Genomic DNA, 23,991 nt, shown 5'->3' with positions numbered 1-23,991 from the left:
TAGACACAGAGAGAAAGACAGATAGAGGGAGAGAGAGAGAATGGGCGCGCCAGGGCTTCCAGCCTCTGTAAACGAACTCCAGACGCGTGCGCCCCCTTGTGCATCTGGCTAACGTGGGACCTGGGGAACCGAGCCTCGAACCGGGGTCCTTAGGCTTTATAGGCAAGCGCTTAACCGCTAAGCCATCTCTCCAGCCCAGGCTTGGGCTTTTGACTATGATTCTTTTCTCATTTTTCTTGGGCAAAGAGGTGATATTAGATGAAGGCATCATAGCCAGAAGTTTAAGTAAGTCTCCCTTGACTTATTATCTTTTTATTATTATTTTCATTTGGAAGTTTTTCTGATGGAGCTCCACAAACATTGCTGCTTGCATTATTAACCAAATGCTGGAGTTCTAGAAACAAGATCTGGACACAGTAATTGGTCCAGCTCCAAGGTCTAGGATAAACATCTCTTTAATGGACTGATGATGCTATGAAACCCTGTTGAATTTTTCCATGCAGATAAAAATTCAATCTTTTCAGATACCTGACACAGTTTCTTTTTTTCTTTTCTATTCTTTTTTCTTTCTTTTTTCTTAAAGAGAAGGTCAAATTTGAGAAATCCAGGATGGGAGGTCACTATCATTGTTTAGGGCAAGAAAAACCAGTCTTATCACTGTGTCCAGTCTCACCTGGTTGTCTTTTTTGTATCTGGTTCTCGCAGCTACAATCCTCAGGGACTCATTGGCTTGATAATCTTTGGCTCCCTCAGTGTGGGTCTTTCTTTTAGTATTTGTTCCTTGCCCTAGAAAAGGAGATATAACCAAACCATAGACCAGATTATTTAACTAATTCCATCTTTCCAGGTCAGTGTGTATCCCTTGTACCCAGAATGTGATAATTGAAATACAAAATAAAATCCCAAATGCAAGAGGTTCCCAAACCTAGTTCCCCAGCTTATCTAGTATTTTTACTTTGTGAAGCAAGGACTTAAAATTCTCTGTGCACAACAGAATGGCAGTTCATGGTGACCAGAAGTCAGGGGTGGCGGGTAAGGACATTAGTCTTTGGGAACTTTTTTTCCACTTGCTCCACTTGAAAGAGATAGGAAAGTGGTTTGTGTTTGTGCAGACTAAGCCTTATGCATTATTCATTCACAGAGGTTGGATGCTTTGATTACGCATATCTTCATTCGTGGGTTTCTAGCTTTGTGGGAGGCAGGCCATGGTAGTGGTTAGGATTACTTTGTGAAGCAACTCTTTTTTTTTTTTCAATCTAATTAGCAGGATCTGAACCGTTTCAGTTCCCCACATTGGACAAGGATATGGAGAAGTAGAATTGGAAAGTTAGAATTGATAAGCTTTAGACAGGCCCTGTTTAAAAGGTAGCAGGATTCTGCTTTTAGTCTGAGCCTGTCATGAGCACATGTTGGAGTCAGCTCCAAGAAATGGGGATTTTATTTTATGTGGTTAAAGAGAGCTATGTGGTTATGTGGCTAAAGGGGCTGGAGAGATGGCTTAGCAGTTAAAGATGCTTGCCTGTGAAGCCTAAGGACCCATGTTCAACTCTCCAGATCCCATGTTAGCCAGACACACAAAGGTGAGTCAAGCGCAAGGTCATACCTGCCCACTGGGTGGCACACGTGTCTGGAGTTCAATGGCGGTGGCTCAGGCCCTGGTGTGCCAGTTCTTTCCTCTCTGTCTTGTGCTAGTGCTCAGCCTCCGCCTGGTTTTGGCTCTTTCAGGAGGAGGAGGGATCTTGAGAGTGGATGGTCTCCCACGTCACCTCTATGGTGTGGCCTGAGGCTGCACTGCCGTGTTTAATGAGGAGGGAGCTGATGCTTGGGCCCGGCCCATGGGTGCTCACAGAGCAGCAGCATCCACCTCGCTGTCCATCCTGCCCGAAATGCACTTGCTCAGGCCCCAGCCCAGGCCTGCTGAGCCCAGAGTTTGGGGATGAGGGTCAGCAGTCTGTGTTAGGCCCCTCGGGAGTCTGCTGCAGGCTGCCCAGGAGGACTGCGGGCTGCCGGGAGGAGCGGCGTTCTGGGCTGCAGGACCGTGGGGAGCAGCGGTTTAACCTCCCGGGGCCTTGCTTCCTCGTCTGCAGACCGGCTCTGGAATTGACACTGGCTGTCTCCCAGGGCACCACGAGGAGCTGACATGCCTAAGGGCCACCGGAGCCGTGACAAGGTCCACTCTGCTGGTGTCTGCTGTGCCAGTGCTCTGGGGGTAGAGAAGCTTCTGCTGGTCTGTGAAGATGAGACAGTTACACTTGTCATTGTTGAGACAGGACCTCACTCTAGCTCAGGCTGACCTGGAACTCATTATGTAGCCCAGGCTGGCCTCAAACTCATGGCAATCCTTCGATCTCAGCTTCCCCAGTGCTGGAATTTAGGTTTTTTTGAAAAATGATAGGTATTTATTTCAAAGCGAGAGGGGGCAATGGGTGCACCAGAGCCTCCTGCTGCTGCAGACAAACTCCAGACATGTGAGCTCCCCTGTGTGTCTGGCTGACATAGGTATTGGGATGTTGGACCCCAGCTGGCAGGCTTTGCAAGCAAGTTCCTTCAACCACTGAGCCCTCTCTGCAGTCCTTGATACTGACATTTCATGCCCATCACTGAGGTAGAAATTTAGCAGGAGCCAGTAGCAAGAAATCAAAGAGAACCAATAATTGTATAATAATGTGTTCATGTTGGCTTCTCAGGCCTACATGTGTGAAGCAGTCCATCCTGATTTATAGAATCAGTTTTTGAATTTGCTATTGCCTTTTTATCTTCAGAGTGGCAAAAAGTTTAAATAAAGTTTGTACACTGTACCTTACTTAGATAAGGAGAAAGTACAAAGCAATTACATTCTGAGTTTCATTATATTTGACAACTGAATTTTCCATACAGCACGGAGTTCACTGGTGTGAGAAGGTTGAATTGTGTGTGAATTCAATGGTAAGCCCAGACTCACACAAGAGAAAGAGTGTGTCATAAAGAAATAAGCAAAAGAAAGAAACAAAGAGAGCAGAGTCAACTTTTTAAGTATTTCATGAGCCTGCTGATTTTGAATGTATAAATTCCACTCTGCTCAAGAACATTTTTTTTTTGTTCCTGATAAAATGGTTACTGGCAGACACAGCTGTATTTTACCAAAGGAGTGTAACTTTAATGGGCACAGTCTGTCAGGGAGAGTCAGTCCTTCACACCGTCTTCAGGTGCCCCTGCCCTCTCTGGAGGTGGCAGAAGGAAGGAAAAGACTTACTTTGTTTCCCCAGTGGGGCGTCACCCACCCGCACCATTATCTTAGAGGACGTCCTGCAAGGGACCACATAGGAATAACTGTGCCACCAACACAAAGCACATTTCGTGAGTGACATGCCAGTCAACTGGCTTAATTCCAGGGGGATGTTTTATTAATTTCTAGAAATCTTTGGCTAGGGTTAGCTTTTAATTAGAATACACACTTAGTTTTGGTTCACCCACCACCCACTCTCTACTATCTTCCTGTCCCACCCCCGTGCACACTTACACTCCCAGGACTTCCTCTTCCACTTTCCTTTCACCCTCTCACGGCCTTTTCCTTAAGGCCTCTTTTTCTCCCCCTCTCATGGGCCCCTTTCTAGTTTCCGGGCCTCCATCCATGCTCACTCCCACATAAACACATATGTAAAAATTAGCCGGGCGTAGTGGTGCACATCTTTACTCCCAGCACTCGGGAGGCAGAGGTAGGAGGATCTCCATGAGCTCAAGGCCACCCTGAGGCTACATAGTGAATTCCAGGTCAACCTGGGCTACAGCGAGACCCTACCTCAAAAAAAAAAAAAAAATAGAAAAGAAAAAAAAGAAAGAACAGACAGCATTTGTCTTTCCGAGTCCAGGTTACCTCATCTAATGCAGTAATTTCCTGTTCTGTTCATTGTCTTGCAAATTTCATTTTTCTTTACTGCTGAATACAAGTCCATGGTGTATATATACCAAATTCTTGTCATCCATTCATAAGTCTGTGGCTGTCTAGGCTAATTCCATTCCCTGGCTATTGCTGTAGAGAAAATGAACATGACGATCAAGTGTTGGTGGTGACATAGAGCCCCTTGGGTACATGCCCTAAAGAGGAAGATTTGGGTTATATGTAATTCAATTTTTAATGTTTTAAGAAAACTCCACACTTACTTTCTTAGTGTCTGTACAAGCTTAAACTCCCACCACCAGAGAATCAGGCCTCCTCTGTCCTAACCAGTGTTTATTTCAATTCATTTACTTGCTGATAGTCATTCTCACTGGGAAATCTCCACAGTAGTTTTAATTTGCATTTCTTTGATGGCTAAGGTTGTTGATCACATCATAAAAATATATACTAGTCCTTTGTATTTCTTTTTTTTTTAAATATTTTTATTTATTTACTTGAGACAGCAAGACAAAACAAAGCAAACACAAAGAGAGAATATGGGTGTGCCAGGGTCTCTTGCCTGTGCAAACTCCAGGCACATGCATCACTTGGTGCATCTGGCTTATGTTGGTACTGGGGAATCGAACCCTGGGCCATCAGGTGTTGCAGGCAAGCATCTTTAGCTGCTGAGCTATCTCACCAGCCCCCATTTGTGTTTCTTTTGAGAACTATCTGTTTAGTTCATCTTTTGACGAGTAGGGTTTTTTAAACCTTCTATTGATAACTTCCATAAATATAGACAATATCCCATGACCATGGCCTCCTCCACTGCCCTCTCTTCTCCCTTTGCTGAAACCCTTCTCTTTTCCATCTACTCTCTTCTGTTTTGGTGTCATCACGTTTTTCTCCTGCTATGCAAGTCTTGTGTAGGTCGTGTCAGCCACTGCTAGGCCGCGAATGCCACAGCCACCTTGTGTCTGGAAGACAGAATTGTCAGCACTCCTCCCGTTCCTTTGGCTCTTACATGCTTTCTGCCGCCTCTTCCTCAATGGTTCCCGAGCCTTGGAGGGTGTGGTAGAAATGTCTTTTAGTACTAAACACTCCACTGTCACGTCTTAGCACTTTGGTGAGGTTTGAGCCACCACAGTGGTCACTGCCATCTGAAAAGAGAAACTTCTCTAACCAAAAGTAAGAGTAGCATCAGTGTATGGGCATAAATGTAAGTGTTTAGAGGGACGTTTGGTGGGCATTGTATATCCATTTAGCCAGACAACAGAAGTAGTTTTCCTCCTAGGGTTTATGATCCCCCAAGCCATAGGCTTTTAATAAGGTTTTCAGTACCAGGCAAACACTCCCTCTTGTGGAGTGGGCCTCCAGTCCAATCAAGAGAGCAGTTGGTTTCCCCCATAACAGACATGGCACTGTTGCATCACTTGGCACATTTGGCCTGGCTGGCCAGCTATAAAGCTTGCAGGTTCCAGTGAAGGGGTTCAGGTTGAAACCATTGATAAATTTTTACCTCCAATAGGCTGCACAGCTCTTCCCAGCATCCTGACAGCTAGTCAACAGGGAGAAGGGTTCTAGCCTAGCTCCAGCTTGATTTCTCAGTGTCCTGATCATGTGGAGTCCTCAGCAGTAGGGTTTTACCATGTAGTTCTGCTGGGGATCAAAGAGCCTTGGCAACAGTTTGTAATGTTTTAGGGGCATCAGGGCCCTCCCTGGCTCACATCCCACTGTTAAGTATCCCACCTCTGGCACTGAAATTTTCCTAGTAACAATCTATGGCTTCTGAGTACAACATTATATACTGCCACAGGAGACTTCTGCTCAAACTCTCTATATTTTAATATATATCATTAGCTAGCAAAGGAGTAGGTTTCCATATGGCTCATTTATAACATCTTAAATTTTGATAAACCCTCCTCCCAACCTTCCTCTACTCCAAATAGATTTAAATATACAAATAAACATATATATATGTATATATGTGTGTGTGTGTGTGTGTGTGTGTGTGTGTGTGTGTGTGTGTGTGTAGTGTATGGGCATACCAGGGCCTCTTGCCATTTCAAAGACTCCTGATGCATGTGTCACTTTGTGTGTCTGGCTTTATGTGACTACTGTGAAATCAAACCTGGACCATCATGTTTTTCCAGCAAGTGCCTTTAACCTCTGACCCATCTCTCCAGCCTGATTCATAGACTTTAAAAAAAAAGTTACTGTGAATAGAATATTGTTGCAGCTACCTTCTTGTTGCTGGGACACAGCACCAACCACAAGGAGCTGATGGGAGGAAAGTTCTCGGCTTACAGACTCAAGGGGGAGACTTTATGATGGCAGGGGCCAGCATGGCATGAGCGGAGGTTGGGCAACACTTCTGCCACAGCAGGTGGGCAACAGCAGCAGGAGAGTGAGCCCACGAACACTGGCAAACCGAGGGCTCATTTATCTTCAGGATCTGCCCCAGTGGCACACCTCCCTCAGCGAGGCTCCACCTCACAAATTGCTACCATCTTGAGTCCAAGCATTCAGAGCACATAGTTTATGGGAGTCGTTTGATTCAAACCACCACCGATCTTTTTCCCAATTCCCTTCTCAGCAAGTTTGTTATTGGTATAAGTAAAAGCTATTGATTTTTTTTATATATTAATTTTGAATCCTGAAACTTAACTGATTTATTAGATCTGGACAGTTTTCTGATGGAGCCCATGGGGTCTTTTAAGTATAGAATAATGCCATCTATAAGAAGGGATAGCTTAACTTCTTCCTTCTCAGTTTGAATCCCTTTTCATTTTCTCTTGACTTACTGCTGCAGCTGAGTCCTTGAGCACTGTGTTGAACAAGAGCGTGGGGGGTGAGCACCTTTATCTCATGCCAGATTTGGGGGAAAATGCTCTATTATTCCTCATTTACTATGATATTGGCTGCAGGTTTTATTATGTTGAGGTGCATTCCATCTGTTCCTAGTGTCCTCAGGACTTTTGTCAGATGCCCCTGCTGCATCTGCTGAGATGGTCATGTGATTTGTGTCTAGGGCTATTAATAGAGTATATTTCATTTACGGATTTGTGTACTTGAACCAACCTTGCATCTATAGGATGAAACCTATTTGTCATGATGTGGGGTGCCTCTTACTATGATTTTGAATTTAGTTTGCAAGTATTCTGCTGAGAAGTTTTGCATCTATGTTTAACAGGGAAACCGGTATATAATTTTTTCATTGTGATTTTATCTGGTTGTAGTATAAAGGAAATGTTGTCTTTATACGAGAATGAGAGCATACCTTCCTGTTCTTTCTTATAGAATGGTTTGAGAAGTGTTGGTTGAGAAGGATTCGGTAGAATTCAGCCATGAATCCATCTTGCCCTGGGCTGTTCTTTGTGGGGACTTAATTACTGTTTCAGTCTCATTTCTTGCTATGGGTTTGATCTTCTAGCTTTAACTTTGGTGGTCATTTGTGTTTTGGAAACATATTCATTTCTTCTAGGTTTTCTAAATTATTGGGATATAAATTTTCAAAGTATTTCCTAATGGTCTTCTGGATTTCATTGGGTCCGTTTTAACAACTCCTTTTTCATCATTAATTTTATTAATGTGGGTCTTCTCTCTCTTTCTTTTAGTTAGTTTGGCTGGGGGTTTGTCAATCTTGTTAATCTTTTTAAAGAACCAATTCTTTGATTGTTTTCTTGGCCTCTATTTCATTAATTTCTGTCTTTAGTTTTATTAGTTCTTGCCATCTGCATATTTGAGTATGGTTTCTTGGTTTTCTAAAGCCTTGTAGTACATCATTGAGTTATTTATGTAAGATTCCTCAGAACTTTTAATTTTGAGAACATAATTACAGCATTAAGCTTTTCTCTTAAGACTGTCTTGACTGTGTCCCAAAGGTTCTGGTAGGTTGTGCCCCCAATAATTTTATTTATTTATTTGCAAGCAGAGATATTGGGGAGAATGGGTACACCAGGGCCTCCTGCCACTGCAAACAAATTCCAGACTCATGTGCCACTTTGTGCATCTGGTTTTATGTGGGTACTGGGAAAATGAAAGTACCTTTAACCACTGAGCCATCTCTCCAGCCCTTCTAAGAATTTTTTAAATTTTTTCCCTGACTTCCTTTTTTTTTTTTTTTCTGAGCTAGGGTCTCACTATAGTCCAGGATGACCTGGTTACTCTGTAGTCACAGTCTGGCCGCAAACTCACAGTGATCCTCCTACTTCTGCCTCCCAAGTGCTGGGATTGAAGGAGTGTGTCACTATCCCCAGCCCCTACCTTCCTTATTTGAAGAAAAATAACCCAGTTTCTTCAAAAACGTACTATTCAGTCTCTAAGTATTTGTGTATTTTATGAGGTTAGCTTTACTATTTATTTCTAGTTTTATTCCACTGTGGTCTGATAAGATACAGGGAATTATTTCAGATTTTTGTATTTGGTAAGGCTTGCTTTGTAGCCTACAACGTACTTAATTTTGGAGATGGTTTCATGTTCCACTGAGAAAAATATGCATTCCCTACCTATTGGGTGGAATATTTTGTAGATGACTGTTAAATCCAGCTGACTTATGGGATAATTTAGCTCTGCAGTTTCTTTGCTGATTTTTAGTTTTTAAAAAAAACATTTATTTACTTATTTGAGACAGTGTGAGCAAAAGAGAGAGAAAGAGAGAGACAGAGAGAGAGAAAGAGAAAGAAGAGGCAGAGAGAGAGAAAGAATAGGCACACCAGGGCCTCTAGCCACTGCAAACAAACTCCAGTTGCATGTACTACCTTGTGCGTCTGGCTTATGTGTGTCCTGGGGTTTTGAGCTGGGGTCCTTTGGCTTTTTAAGCAAGTGCCATAACAGCTATAAGCCATCTCTCCAGCTCTGATTTTCAGTTTTGAAGGCCTACCTGGGTGTGAGAATGGGTTATTGAAATATCCCCTGTATTGTATTAGGACTTATGTGATATTTTTCTTCCTTTTAGAGTTTTTTTTATGAATTTGTGGGCACATAGAATGGTGTACAAATATTTATAGTAGGGCTGGAGAGGTGGCTTAGTGGTTAAGGCATTTGCCTATGAAGCCAAAGGACACAGGTTTGATTCTCCAGAACCCACGTAAACCAGATGCATATAGTGGAGCATATGTCTGGAGTTTGTTTACAGTGGCTGAAGGCCCTGGTGTGCTCATTCTCTTTCTTCCTCTCTCCTTCTCTGTCTCTCTCTGCCTCTCTCTCTCTCTCTCTCTCTCTCTCTGCCAAATAAATAAAATAAAATATTTTTAAATTAAGGATATTTATAATAGTTATATCCTCTCAATAAATTATTCCTTTTATTGACATGTGATGGCCTGTGATGTCTTCTGACAAGTTTGAAGTCTTCTTTATCACATATGTGAATGAGCAGGCCAGCTTCTGGTCAGCTTGCTTGGAAGGGTGATTTCAGACCTTTGACTTTCAGTTTTTGGATGACCTCATTATGTATCTTTTTTTAAAAAAATTTTTTTTGTATATTTTTTTTTTATTTGAGAGCGACAGACAGAGAGAGAAAGAGGCAGAGACAGAGAGAGAATGGGCACACCAGGGCCTCACCACTGCAAACGAACTCCAGATGCATGCACCCCCTTGTGCATCTGGCTACTGTGGGTCCTGGGGAATCAAGCCTCGAACCGGGGTCCTTGTGCTTCACAGGCAAGTGCTTAACCGCTAAGCCATCTCTCCAGCCCTCGTTATGTATCTTAAAGACAACATATTGTTGGATCCTGAATTCTGGTTTAGTCAGTCTGTGACATTTTGTTGGTGGTGGTCTTTTAAAGGTAGCCCAGGTTGATCTGCAATTCACTCTGTAGTCTCAGGGTGGCCTCGAACTTGGCCGGTCCTCCTGCCTTGGCCTCCCAAGTGCTGGGATTAAAGGTGTGTGCCACCACGCCTGGTAGTCTGTGACTTTCACTTGGCTAGTTAAGGCCATTTGCTTTTCACGTTGTCACTGAGGTGGGTGCTGTGCCCAGGTTTTGTTGTCTGGTTATTGGCAGCTGCTCTTGCCCGCTCCCGGGAATGCCGGGCGAGTGCTGCTTTGCCATGTCATGCATGACTCATTCTTTCTGCCCCCCGCCCCCCGCCGTCATCTGCTGTTCTATGAAACGGGGTCTTCCTGTGCTCTCGTGGGTGAAGCCGTCTTTCTTCTTCCTCCGTGTGCAGTATTCATTTAAGAGTCTTCCACGGTGCCGTCTTAGTTGCCTAACTTGTGCACGTCTTCAGTATTCTTGGGGCTCAGGAGTTGGCTCTATGGTTAAAAATACTTGTAAAGCCTGCTGACCTGGGGTTCAGTTTCCCAGAACCCACGTAAAGGCAGGTGCACAAAATGGTGCATGTGTCTTGAGTTCGTTTGTAGCTGCAAGAGTCTCTGGATCACCCATATAACTCCTCTCTCTCTTTCCTCACAGATAAGTTAAAACATTCTTAAAGAAATATTCAGGATGGAGAGATGGCTTAGCAGTTAAGGCACTTGACTGCAAAGCCAAAGGACCCAGATTCAATTCCCCAGGACCCATGTAAAGCCAGATGCACAAGGTGGCACATATGTCTGGAGTTCATTTGCAATGGCTAGAGGCCCTGGTGTGCCCATTCTGTCCCTCCCTCACTCTCTTTTTCTCTCATAAATAAATAAAATATAAAAAAGAATTGTTCTTATTTCTCCATCAGTTTTAATACATAAGTATGCTGGATATAGCAATCTTGGTTGACAGTATATTTAGCTTGAAATACATTATTACATGCTTTCTTTTTTTAAAATATTTTATTTTCGTTTATTTATTTATTTGACAGAGAAAGAGAGGGTGTGTGAGAGAATGGGCACGCCAAGGCCTCCAGCCTCTGCAAACAAATTCTAGATGCATGAGCCCCCTTATGCATCTGGCTAACGTGGGTCCTGGGAAATCGAACCAAGGTCCTTTGACTTTGCAAGCAAACACCTTAACTGCTAAGCCATCCATCCAGCCCATTACATGCTTTCTTGAATTTTATTTTGTTGGATTTTTTTCAAGGTAGGGTCTCACTCCAGCCCAGGCTGGCCTTGAACTCAGAGCAGTCCTCTTACTGCTGTTTCCTGAGTGCTGGGATTAAAGGTATGTGCCACCATGCCCAGCGCTGAATTTTATTTATTTTTAATATTTTACAATATTTTTATTTTTATTTATTTACTTGAGAAAGACAAAGGGAGAGAGAGAATGGGCATGCCAAGGCCTCCAACCACTTCAAACGAACTCCAGACATACATGCCACCTTGTGCATCTAGGTTATATGGGTCCTGGGGAATCAAACCAAGGTCCTTTTGGCTTTGCAGGCAAGTGCCTTAACCGCTAAGCCCTATTTTTGAATATTTTTGTGTGAGAAGGAGATTTATTTGTTTGAGAAAGAGAGTGGAGTGGGTATGGGTGCTCCAGGGCCTCTTGAAGCTGCAGATAAACTCCAGGAACAGGTAATGCTTTGCATCTGCCTTTGCATGGTGCCTGCGGGGTTCGCAGAAGCCGTGGTCACGCCCACTGATCTTTTCCTGTGTAATCTCTATGTCTGCATTGCCCGACCTTGTCTTCCAACCCCGAGATTGGTTCTTCTGCCCGCTCCTGTCTGTTGATAATGTTTCACTCTTCACACCTTAGTTTCCTTGACTGTTTCTGGCTTGTTTGTAAATCTTTCCTTCAAGTTACTTATTCTCTCACTCACTTTGATCCTTTCTTTTTTAAAAAAAATTGTATTTATTTATATGAGAGAGAGAGAGAAAGAGACATACGAAGAGAATATGGGTGCACCAGGGCCTCCAGACACTACAAATAAACTCCAAATGCATGCACCACCCTGTCCATCTGGCTTAACATGGATATGAAGGAAATGAACCTGGCTTCACAGGCAAGTGCCTTAACCACTAAGCCATCTCACCAGCCCATACTGTGATCCTTTCTTGTGTAAGCTTTGAATTGGTTTCATAGCTTTCTTCTTGAAGTCCTGAGGTAAGTTCTTTACCCGTTATTCGGGCTGCCTCCTTGGTGGCTGGTCCTCCTTCAAAGGTGGACTCCGCGATCTCTTTCTGCCATTGGAGCTGCGTCGTCTTCTCTGCCTTCTGCGCTGAGGGGCTGCCAGCTTGTGGGGGTCATTGCGGGTCGCTGCCTTGTCTTTGTCGTTCCGTGCATCTGTTGCAGTGTCCAGTGTGTCAGCTTGTGGGTGTCCTCATGGAATGCTTTCTCGTGTCTCCTTTGCTGTTTTGTGCATCTGTGGGAGTGTACCTGCCCCCGGGTTAGTTTTCCCCTTTCTCGTGTTTTTGTTTGTTTTACTCCCTATGAGTCCTTCTGGCGGGTCATCTTCACGTGGGTTTGGGCTGGGAAAACGCCGACCGCAGTCACAGTGATGATGGCGTGACAGTGTGCCTTCATCAGCTTCCGGTGCTCTTTGATGTGTCTGTGGTGGTTTGGTTCAGGTGTCCCCCATAAACTTAGGTGTGCTGAATGCTAGGTTCCCAGCTGATGGAGATTTGAGACTTAACTCCTCCTGGAGGCAATGAATTATTGGGGATGGGCTTATGGGTGTAATAGCCAGCTTTCCCATGCCAGTGCTTGGCCCACTCTCCTGTTGCTATGGTCCACCTTATGTAGGCTGAGGGTGATGTCCACCCTCTGCTCATGCCATCGTTTTCCCCTGCCATCATGGAGCTTCCATTTGAGACTGTAAGCCAAAATACACCTTGTTTTCCCCACAAGTTGCTCTTGGTCAAGTGTTTTCTGGCAATAGGCAGATCTGACTGCAACAGTATTGTTGGTACCGAGGAGCGGTATAATTTGCTGCTAGACACCTGACTGTGTGGCTTTGGCCTTTTGGAGCTTATTTTTAGAGGAATGTAGGAGCATTTGAAACCTTGGCCTAAGAGATGTCTGGTAGTATGTAAGTACAGCTTGATGGACTATTCTGGTCAACATTGAAAGACCTAAACGCTATAAGAACCGTGGACCGTGAGGTTTGGCTTATGAGGGTGAGAAAGAGCTTTGCCCACACTGAGCTTGAAGCAGTTTGTGTGAGAGGCTTGCTGTTATGCCTGTGTCCTGAGAACTTGCGCAGGGTTGCTTTGCATAGAAACAGATTGGTGTATGCAGAGAGATATGGTACAGAAAGAAATATTTTGCCTGAAACTTATGCCTGTTCGGCTGCAATTGTGTGAGAGATTACAACCTTTGAGATTGGGCTAACTGACCTGCCCTGGGACAACAGGAAGAATGTAGACTCTTTTGAAGGGGCCTGAGTGCTCAAGGAGTGTCCTGTTCTTCAAAGTCTGCTTTATTACTCCCTGGATTAACAAATTGGCACCCTACCTGGTATTGTGGAGTATGAAAAATGCAAGAAAGAGGGTCATTGAGTTTGCAACACAGTCTTGTGTTTTGGAAATGGCCATGGGCAGTGTGAAGCAGGTTTGATGGATGCCTGCATGGAGACCCCATGGGGCCATGAGGATGAACAATGGATTGCAGTGGAGACCCAGTGGAGATGCCAGGACCACGAGATGGCTGCCAAGGAGAGCTGCTGGGCCTGATGAAGTTTTCCAGGACTGTGAGTAGCCTAGCTGGAAGGTGGAATTGGAATTCCAGCGACTTGTTGCTCGTTAGAATTACCGGACTTGGAGACTTGTCATTGACTAGAGTTATTGGACTCAGAGCTGCAGAGTTTGATGTTTGCCCTGGTTAAATCTTGTATTGGTTGAATATTTCTTTGCTGTGCCCACTGCCATCTTTTGCAGTGTGAGTGTTTATTTTGTGCCATTGTGTTTTTTGTTTTGTTTTGTTGGTATTATGGCTCAGTTAGAAGACCTTGGATTATGGGGATATTTGAACATAATTGGGATTGATGAAAAATGTGAGGATTTTCAAAGTTAGACTGAATGCATTGTATTTTATATCATGTATGGTTATCGGTTTATGGGGGTCAGGGTGGAGTGTGATGGTTTGATTCAGGTGTCCCCCCAAAATTTGTGTGTTTTGAATGCTAGTCTCCCAGCTGATGGAGATTTGGGAATTTTGCCTCCTGGAGGCAGTGCATTATTGGGGGCGGGTTTATGGGGTATAATAGTCAGCTTTCCCTTACAGTGCTCGGCCCACTCTCCTATTACTATTGTCCACCTTATGTCGTCCAGGGGGTGATGTCCACTCTCTGCTCAGGCCATCATGGAGCCTCCCTTCGAACCTATAAACCCTTTCCCGCCCCCACAAGTTGCTCTTGGTCAAGTGCTTTCTGGCAGCAATGAGAACCTGACCCTGTCAATTTTGGGGATAGGCATTAGGGTACTTACTGGGGTAGCTTATAGTTACATGGGTTTGAGAAGTAAGGATATTAATATTTAAGTGGCAAAGTGAAGGAGAAATGGAGAAGGGAGAAGAAAGTCATGTGGGTTAGATATATAAAGGCCAGCGAGAAAATATTGTATATTAAGTTTGATATTGTATATTAAGAGAAAAGGACAGACTTAATAGCCTTTTCCAATGTGATTTAAGTTACAACACATTAGTCGAACACTTAAAGTACCAAAGTGTACATCCTAATATTTTTCAATTTTACAAATGATATATATGTATAAAAATAGAGTAAAACTAGCCGGGCGTGGTGGCGCACGCCTGTAATCCCAGCACTCAGGAGGCAGAGGTAGGAGGATTGCTGTGAGTTCAAGGCCACCCTGAGACTCCATAGTGAATTCCAGGTCAGCCTGGGCTAGACTGAGACCCTACCTCGAAAAACCAAAAAAATAAATAAATAAATAAAGAGTAAAACTAAAACCTTAAAATTAAAAAAATACATAAAAATAAGAAAGAAAATGAAATGACATATTATGTCTTCAGTCAGTGCTTCTCTCTGGTTGAGGGAGGGTCTGGTCTTTGTGCTTCAACACCTTAGTTTGCTGTGAGGATCTTACACCAAGTTCTGCCACACGCTTCCTGTGCCCGGCCCCTGCTGTGGCCAGGGCAGGGTGCTGAGGCTCCCTCGGCTCCGGACTCTCCTCCGCCTGTCTCCTTGGTTCCTGCAGTTTGGAGTCTATCGCTCCTGTGCAGGCATGGCACAACTTCTGTGTTGTCACAGAAGACCCGGGGGCCGGATGGACGATCTCGCTCTGGCTGCTTCTCGGGGCGGTGGTGGGGGTGGGGCATGACGAGCCAACTTTAGGGTCCTGTGCCACTTCTCTGGAGCTGTGTCCATGAGGAGCTCTCCGACGCCAGAGGACTCGGCAGGCCTGGGTCAGCCCAGCCCAGCTCGTCCTGTGGTCCCGTCCCTTGGTCCTTTGGACAATGGAAGGATTGAAAGCTTTGGAAATCTGTCTATTTCAGCTTCCCATTTTCCTCTCTTTATTGGGACAAGGACATTAATCCATTCATAGAGAGCAGAGGTTTATGACCTAGTTAATTAAACAAAAAACACTTTGCAGCACTGCTGTGTTGGAGAGCAAATTCCCAACCCATGGATGCTGGGGGACCATCAGGGATGTTCTCATGCTGAGCAATTAGTGTTCTGCTTGGCTGGAAAGTGCAGGCCAAGACCGTGAAGGCCACTGGGGTTCCACTACAGCAGGCCACATAAGGTTCCTTCCTGCATGTCCCTGCCTCCCGTGTTGACCCCATGTGTGAGGCTACCCCATGATTTCTAAGCCCATATGTGTCGTGTGTCTTTTATATGCAGCAAATGTGGACGCTATGTGTAGTGGGCTTTGATTCATTATTCTGAGCCTGCTCAGTGTACTCAACCTCACCCTGAATGTTGTGTGACTCGGCCATTTACATATGAGACTTGAGGCCACAAAGGAGGCGCTTGTGCACAGAAGCCAAAAACAATGGCAAGAATTCCTCATACCTTGGGACTTCAGATGAACCTCTGGATAAAGACCCTTGCTTGACAAAGGCCATCTCAGCCTCTAAGCTCTTGCCGGCTCTCACAACAAGCCCTTGTAATCAGTGGTTCTCTTTAGAGCTTCCCTGTGTGGGCTGGGGAGATTGCTCAGTGGTTAAAGGTGCTTGCTTGCAAAGTCTGACAGGCCAGGCGCAATTCTGTACCCATGTATACAGATGGACATTCATTTGCAGCAGCAAGAGACTCTGGAGTTCCTCCCACACATAAGCAAATAAAGAACAAGTGTGTAAGTGGGTGGAAAGAAGAAACCAGGTTGTCCCCTAACCCTGCAGGCATGCCCATGTACACATCCATGCACACAACGATGCACACATAGACAAATAGTGATAATAGGCTTTCTTTTATACTAACATCTTTGTTTCTTGGTGCTGGGCATTGAACCCAGGACCTTGGAGAGATGCGGCAGATACTCTACCACTTGGCTGTGCCCTAGGTCTGCTCAAACCTTTTTGATGCATTTTGAGTCTGTCATAGAAGGCGCAGCCCAGTTGACTATCTCGTGTTATGCTCAAATAAACCCTTTGCGTAGAGAGTTGGTCTCTGTCACCATTGCAAGCTAGCACAGCTGTGTGACCTTGATACCCTCTGGGCTCCATTGTCTCATTTGTGAGACATGACAGTATCATCTGCCTTATCTCGTGACTCTTAGTAATACCAGAGGCCCTTACTACAGTGTCTCGTGGACGGGGCACACCGTGCGTGCATACTGTTGATGGGACGGAAGCACAGTCCGCACGGATGGGGATCACGCTGTGCGTGGAGATTGTCCCCGTGGACGGGAAGCACACTGTCTTCGTTGAGAGGAAGTATGATGTCTATATGTACTGTCCTCTGTCTTGCTTAGTGCAGTTAGCTCAAGTTTCTGCATTACTTCCTGTCACAGTTTGAACATCAAGCAGCCTCCCACAGGCCCACGTGTCATTACATTTGGTCCCTAACTGGTGGTGCCTGGCAGGAGAAAGCAGGCTACTAGGGACATGTCTCAGGGAGTCCCTTATCTCTGGACCCTACCTCTCTCTCCCTCTCCCTCTTCATCTCCCTCCTGCATCCACCTTCCTCCTTCTTCTCTTCTCTATTTGTATAAGCCACGCAATCAGCCAGCCATGGACTGAACCCTCAGAAACTAGGAGCCAAATCCTTCCTTCTTTAACGTGTTTTTCACTGCAATAAGGAACACAATTGAGGCACTCCCCTTCCTTATGAAGATCCTGAGCATCCCAGGTCTAAGCGTGTAGATGCAGGGCCACTTTGTGGCTCTTGACACAGCGTTAATCTGCCGTGGCTTAGCCCTTAAGCTGCGCTTGTTTGGTGGGTCTCTAAGCAGTGAGAACTGGCTTTGTACAGTCAGAAAACACCACCAGAGCAGCGTGTGAGTTCTGCAGCCTCCAGGGTGCAGCAGTGTGGGCAGAGCACAGGCCTAACGTTCCCTGGTCACTAGGGGCTGTGTAGGTTTAAGTTTTTTCTACATATTTTTTCCTAACAGCTGTCTTCTACACTCGTGCCTCAAGTTTCAATTTTGATCATGTTTGCATTTCTTTTATTTCTGCCTGCTTTTCTCTTTTCTTCCCTTGCCTTTTCTAATTGGATGCTGGGTTTTGTTGTTGTTGTTGGGTTGGTTTGTTTGTTTGTTTTTTGGTTCACTTTCTCCTATAATTGGTTCCCATTTCCTTTCTTATGAACCTCACTTCTTAAATAAAAGCTCATTCCAGCTCTATCAGTATTCCGTCCTCACAGGGCATCTGTCTGCATCCCTATTATATGCCCCTGAAAATTAGGTGCCCTTTGTATCACCAAAGCTCCATAAATAACAACTGACCTTCAGTGGTGGCTCCAAACCTCGGAGGCTTCCACCGTGGACTTGTCTCTCCATCTTGGTCCTAGGAGGGGCCAGCTGAAGCCTGGCCCCCGACGTGGATCCGTCCCCAGCTTCCTTTGGGACTGGAGCCGTTTTTCCCACAGTGCTGTTCCTACCGTCTGTGTTATTTCTGGATGAGGGTCTCCTATGAGCTTGCAGAGTGGAATTTATGTCTTTCTGCATCCGAACTTCAAAGCTTTGGACTCGCTGTTTTCCGTGAACAGTCCTTGTCTCCCGGCTTTCAGTCGTTGCCCCCGTCGCGGGGGGCGGGTAGCCTGTCCACGGGGAGTGTGAGACATCCACGGGGGGAGAGCTTTAAAGAGGGCAGGGCTGCGCGCGGTCCCTGACTGCGCTGTCGAGCAGCTGAGTAAACTCCTGTAGCTCTGCCGACTGTTTATGATTGGGAATGATGACAATAGAGCACCTTTAACTCTCGGCCCCCATACAAGCAAAAAAGAAAAAAAAAATTGTTTTCCATCTAAGAAACTTAAGATTTCTAACTCAGACGCTTCACTGGCCTCACAAAAACTATCAGTGGACTAGAGGTGAACTTTTTGTTAGATTGTGTTTTGTAATGATCTCAAAGGATGCTGTCATTATGGAAACTTTTGAATCAGAACTAAGTCCTTTCCCTCGTTCATTTATTGAATTCTCACAATTGTTAGCTTGGGGTCTTGGCAGCAGGTTGCTCACCCTAGAACATTTGGAGGTCTTAACTAAAAGAAAAGAAAAACCCCAGCCATTGACTTGGAAATAGGATGTGGTTCTTATCTCCCTCCTTCCATAGGCACTAAGGTGACAGTTACTTTAACAGTGTCACAAAACCAGTGTTGTGCATGCACAGACCCGGATTTCAATCTTGTCTCACGCGCACTGCTCACTGCCTCCTACTGTTTCTCTCTTTAGAGTTCATTGGCCCAGAAATATTAGCCAATAAATAACATGCAAATAAAATAATGCAATATTAAAATGAACTAAACTATGATACTGAAACAAATGAAGCAATATTTGTTTGGAATTTACTGTAATTCCAGAAGGATTCTAACAGGAGCACCAGTGGCTCTTGGTGACGTTGAGGAGCGCCTTGTGCTCAGGTCACAGCTGTGTCCCTGACGGGCCTTGCCACATGTTTGTGTCTCTCCTGGCTGTGTCTGGGTCCCATGTGGTGTCGCACCAGGAAAGGCTGTGGCTGGTCACACCATTGGGTACTTTTTAGTTTTGGGTTTTTTTTTTTTTAATTAGTTTTCTATTCAGCAAATACAGGCAGTTTGGTACCATTATTAGGCTCATCCGCGGCCTACCCGCTCCCCATCGGCCCCTCCTTGTTGAGGAATATGGATCGTGCACTGTGGGGTTAGCTAAAAAGCTCAGCAGCGAAACAAGCCAGGGTGCTGTTTTCCTGACGAACTTGTTAGTTTTAATGACAAGACGTGACGTGGCGGCAGAGAATTGCAGACCAGCACCCGGTTCACCAGGCCATCTTTCTCTGCCTTTCAGAGACCCGGACCTATTTCTGTTGGACACCCGTGTCGTGTGGGCCTCAGAAGAAGGCTGGCTGGAATTTGACATCACGGCCACTAGCAATCTGTGGGTGGTGACGCCGCAGCACAACATGGGGCTCCAGCTGAGCGTGGTGACACAGGACGGTAAGCCGGTGCCACGTGCCGCCAGCCTTGGCCTGTCTCCTCTTCCACCGACCGCCTCTTCAGAGCTGTGGTGGAATCGTGGTTTGTATTCTAGTCCTGGCTCCAGGGTGGCCTGCTTGGCTGGTCCCCTGTGACTATATTGAATGCGAAATGCATTTCCTGTCATCTCCTAGCAAAGACTTGCAGACAGGCTGAGGATCTTTCCCCCAAAACCCAGTAATGATCAGAGGGAGGTTAAAGGTCCCACGGGCCGGGGGACCGAATGCTGAGAGAGAAGCAGGAGCTCTGGGGGTGAGCTCGCTGACTGAGCACCTACTCAGTGTGGGTGAGCCCTGGGTTCCGTCTTTAGCTCCAAAGGCAGAGAAGGGAGGGGGGAGCAAACTGCTGGGTTCTTCCTGTCACCTTGGTTTGCCAAGGAGCCCTTGCAGATCCCTTCTCTCCTGAAGCACAGCGCCGGCCCTGCCCCAGCCACTGCACTGATGGGGGAGAATGTGCCAGAAGGGAGGTGTGAGTGGGGGCGAGTAAGAGGAGCAGAAACGAGGGGTTCACACACCCTCCTTGGTTGGGGGCAGCCTGCGCTTCTGGAGGAACACTTAGATCCTGCCCATTCAAAGGGAGCCGTCTGGGGAGAGCGTGGGTTTCCCTCCCGCGCCCACTCTTTATACTCAGCTGTGGAAGGGTGGGCAGGATCACTTCATGGGGTCACTGCGAGCCTAAGGTTCCAAGGAGTAAAGAAGGGCGGGCTTTGCTTTGCATTAAAGGACTCCACGTCAAGCCCCGTGCGGCGGGCCTGGTGGGCAGAGGTGGCCCTTACGACAAGCAGCCCTTCATGGTGGCCTTCTTCAAGGTGAGCGAAGTCCACGTGCGCACCACCAGGTCAGCCTCCGGCCGGCGCCGGCAGCAGAGCCGCAATCGCTCCACCCAGTCTCAGGACGTGTCCCGGAGCCCCAGCGCGTCAGGTAGGCAGGCACAAGGAGCCTTGCTGCCTCCAGAGGTGCCAGCGGTCGCAGAGGCTCCGAGGCACTTACGGTGGTGGGTGGGCTTGGGGGGCCAGGAAGGGTCCCGTGGAAGGCCGTGATTGTCTGAATGGGCTCCTGGGGTCTTCTGTCTGTCACAGAGCACTGTTACCCAACGGCTCAGGCTGCAGGCTCCCCGCTGCTTCTCCATCCAGACAAGTTCTCTTTCTGTTTGGAGAGAATTCTACAACTCTTTTTTTTATTCCCATCGAAGTCATGTAAACACCCCAGTTTTGAGTTCTCACTGCATTATGCCATAAATGACATCATGGCTGCCCTGTGGGTTGAGTATCACTTCTCTAAAAGGCTTGAGAACAGGAGTGTCTTACGCTTTTTCAGTTTTGGAATACTTGTGTATACAAAAGGAGATATCTTGGGGAGGAGACCAAAATTAATCACTGCTTTTTATGCAGTAGTTTTAGTGCCCTGTGGTTGGTCCTCAAGCTGTCAGCTGAGGTTCGATGTGGGATTTTCCTCTTGTGGTATCGTACCAGAGTTCAAAAGGTTTCAAATTTTGGACCATTGCAGACTTTGGGTTTTCAGATTCGAGATGCTCAACTTGTACAAAGTGTGCATTTTTGTAGTGTGGACTTGTTTGATCAGCTCTTGGCTGAAGTGATGGAAAATTGTTGCGAATAGCCTCCAAAGTGGATTTTGTCCGCTCCTCTGACTGGGAAGCTCAGGGTTTTGTTTCAGTCTTAGATAGGTTCATGGGAACCGAAGGCACAGGAAGCTTCTCTCTCTTCCTCCTTTCTGTTTCCCGTGTTGCTGACAGTCTCTGTGTGGGGACCAGGAAGGCACCCTGCACTCCCAGAGTTTCGACTCCTCAGCAACCTCTCCCTCAGATAGAGATCCAGAGTGGGCTCTGGAGAAAGCCAGGGTTCGGGGACCTTTGGCCAGGCCTGTGCTGTGTGCCCACCCAGGTCACCCCGCTGCCCGGGAAGTGCTCTGGTTGGCCAGGCCTCTGTTCCGTACTCACTCCCGGAGCTCGGGACCAGGTCACTTCCATTCTGTCCAGGACGGGCGAGCTCAGAAGCCAACCCCCGGTGCCTGAGCGTTGATTTGAAGGCCATCAGAAGCCTTCTTTCCAACGCGGCATCCTTGGAAAAAGCGACACAGAAGCCCACTGGCAGAGCGGGAGGGGAGTGTGGGGTGAATGTTTTCCTGGAGGCTGCTCACATAGCTGTTTAGTGATGCAGAGTTCAAACCCAAACACTTCTCACTTCGGAGCCAGTGTTGGCAAATCCCGGGCTCCCCTTGGCTGCTTTAACCGATTGGGGATCAAGGGGGAAGTTGAGGCCCTGCAGTGGGGTCACGGCCAGAGCTTTACCTCACCACAGCCCTGGGAGTTGGAGATGCTGTTTGGGTCCGTTTCCACTTCAGCTTACCCCTCTGTGCGGGCTGATGAACGCCTGGCAGATTTGGGGGGACTAGGTAAATGCGCTGATCTAGTGTAGCGCCTCCCTCAGAGATTCCTTATGTGCAGTTGTGGGAAGCAGGAGCTCAGGGCCTGAGATGGGATCCCACGGGTGTGAAATGCTTACAGAAGATGCATTTCTTTTTCCAGACGGCTTTTTGTCAATGCCATTCTGGTATCTGGGAAGAGCTAAGGCATCTTCTCAAAGTACCCAACTTTCCTTTGGAAAGAGCGTCTCCTGGAATTGCAGTTGTGACCTGCGAAGACCCTCCCCCCCTTACCAGTAACTTGGCGGTGGAGCTTGGGTACCTACCACCCAGCGCAATGTGACTTTTTTGCTTCTCGATGTCCTGGTGTTTCCTGGAAGCGCTGCACTGCACGGGTGTCCTGTGTTTCCCACTAGAAACACTCAGTGTTGGAGAACTTTGTTGGTTTTTTTAAGTGCTTGTTTTCCTTCCTCCCTTGGGAGGCAGCCTGCTGAGTGGAGTTAATCATCTGCATTTTCCTCTTGGACCCAGTGAAGTTGGCCAGCAAGACTTCAATTCACTCATGAGCTGTGGCCAGTTTGGTTACTTGGAACTCAGATGTGGCTGCATCTCTTGAAATGTTGATTGCTTTATAATATTACAACTCACTTGATTGATTCAACACCCACTCTGCTTGCCTAGCTTACAGATCACTCTTTTTTAATTAAGAAAATGTGTTCTCCTTGATTTGGGTTTTAGCAAAGTCATCCAATTACTATTTTCCAAATCCCTTTCAACTTCTTTTGTCTTTTTTCTTTTTGAGTTATAATTAATTATGGATACTGGGGCTGGGGAGGCGGCTCAGCAGTTCAAGGTGCTTATTTGCAAAGCTTGATGGCCCAGGTTTGATTCCCCAGTACTCATGTAAAGCCAGATGTACACAAACTTTCACATGCATCTGGAGTTTGTTTACAGTGGCAAGAGGCCCTGGTACACCCATTCATTCATTCTCTCTCTCTTTCCTTGAAAATAAATAAAATTATTCTTTAAAAACTAATTATAGGGACTGGAGAGATTTCTCAGCGTTTAAGGCACTTGCCTGCAAAGCCTAATTACCTGGGTTAGATCTACATAAAGCCAGATGCACAAAGTGGCACATGCATCTGGAGTTCATTTGCAGCAGCTTAGAGACCCTTGTGTGTCCTTTCTTCATTCCTCCCTTCTTCCCTCCCTCCCTCCCTCCCTCCCTCTCTCTCTCTCTCTCTTTCCCCTCTTGCTCCTTTCTGTCTCTCTCTGCTTGCAAATAAATAAAAATAATAAAATTATGGATACTGAAGTCAGCCTAATGTGTGATGAGGCCCAAGTGACCCTGTTCATCTTTGGCTCCCCACCCCGCACCTGTAAACCTAGTCCTTCTCCTGTGCTTTATTTCTCTAAGTGGTTCAGGACAAGGCCGCTGATGGCACGTCCCTCTGACCACACATATTTCAAGCCCAAGACAACATTGCTATGAAGGATCCGCTCACCTTCTCACTGGATTCTAAGGGCTGGAGAGACATCTCAATGGTTAAAGGCACTTGCCTGCAAAACCTGACAATCAGGGTTGACTCCTTAGTGCCCATATAAAGCCAGACTCATAAAGTGGCACGTGTATATGGAGTTCATGTGCAATGGTAGGAGGTCCTGGGGTGCCCATAGTCACTTTCATTCTGTCTGCCTTTTTTCTCATTCTCTCCCTCACAAATGAACAAATAAATATGTCTTAAAAGACCTTGTCACTATCTTCTAAGAAGTCTTCTGGTGAGATGAGAAATGGCTCACATTTGGCCCACCGTAGTGCTACTTAGACCTCTTCTGTTGGTGAGAGTAGACCTGCAAAGGACACATTCCTCCCCGAGACAAGATTTCCAGAAAGACGGCTTGATACCTGAAGAGTGAACATGTAGTCCTGGGCTCCCTTTCCAGGTCCCTAGGGTGCCAGAGCATCTGCCATCAGAGTGAAATATGGGGAGGAAATCTGTGACTATTTTCAGAACTGAGCTAGACAGCCAGGCCTGTCCACCCCAAGGAAACAGCCAAGGGCCCCATCTGTTGCCTCCCCTTCCCTGGCCCCCCAACCTGCTCTAACATTTGTACTTGACTCTCAAGCTTATTTTCCAGACACGTGCACCAGACGCTGGGTTTGGAGGAGAGAATCTCTGCGTGGGGTTCACATACTCATGCTTCTCTGCAGCTGTCCGCTCCACAGGAATGGTGGATGTTGGCTGGGCCGTGCTTCTCCTGTGGGCTTGCAAGTCTCCGGACGTGTCTGCTATTGTTTTTACACCTGTTTGA

The 23,991-nt window shown here is 46.3% G+C and overlaps 1 protein-coding gene across 1 annotated transcript in view; it reads left to right on the top strand.

Annotated features, from left to right (window-relative positions):
* Bmp6 (bone morphogenetic protein 6) overlaps nucleotides 1–23,991 on the top strand; it is a 182,852-nt gene that overhangs the window by 149,376 nt on the left and 9,485 nt on the right. The window contains exons 3-4 of the mRNA XM_004666152.2: nucleotides 19,110–19,258; nucleotides 20,020–20,217. Coding sequence (XP_004666209.2) covers nucleotides 19,110–19,258; nucleotides 20,020–20,217 — 347 coding nt within the window. The remainder of the gene's footprint in view (nucleotides 1–19,109; nucleotides 19,259–20,019; nucleotides 20,218–23,991) is intronic.

Source organism: Jaculus jaculus, chromosome 17 (genome assembly GCF_020740685.1).
Source record: "Jaculus jaculus isolate mJacJac1 chromosome 17, mJacJac1.mat.Y.cur, whole genome shotgun sequence".
In the NCBI taxonomy this organism is placed as follows: Eukaryota; Metazoa; Chordata; class Mammalia; order Rodentia; family Dipodidae; genus Jaculus; species Jaculus jaculus.
The sequence above is the reverse complement of the archived record's forward strand: the minus strand, read 5'-3'. Positions and strand labels throughout refer to the sequence as shown.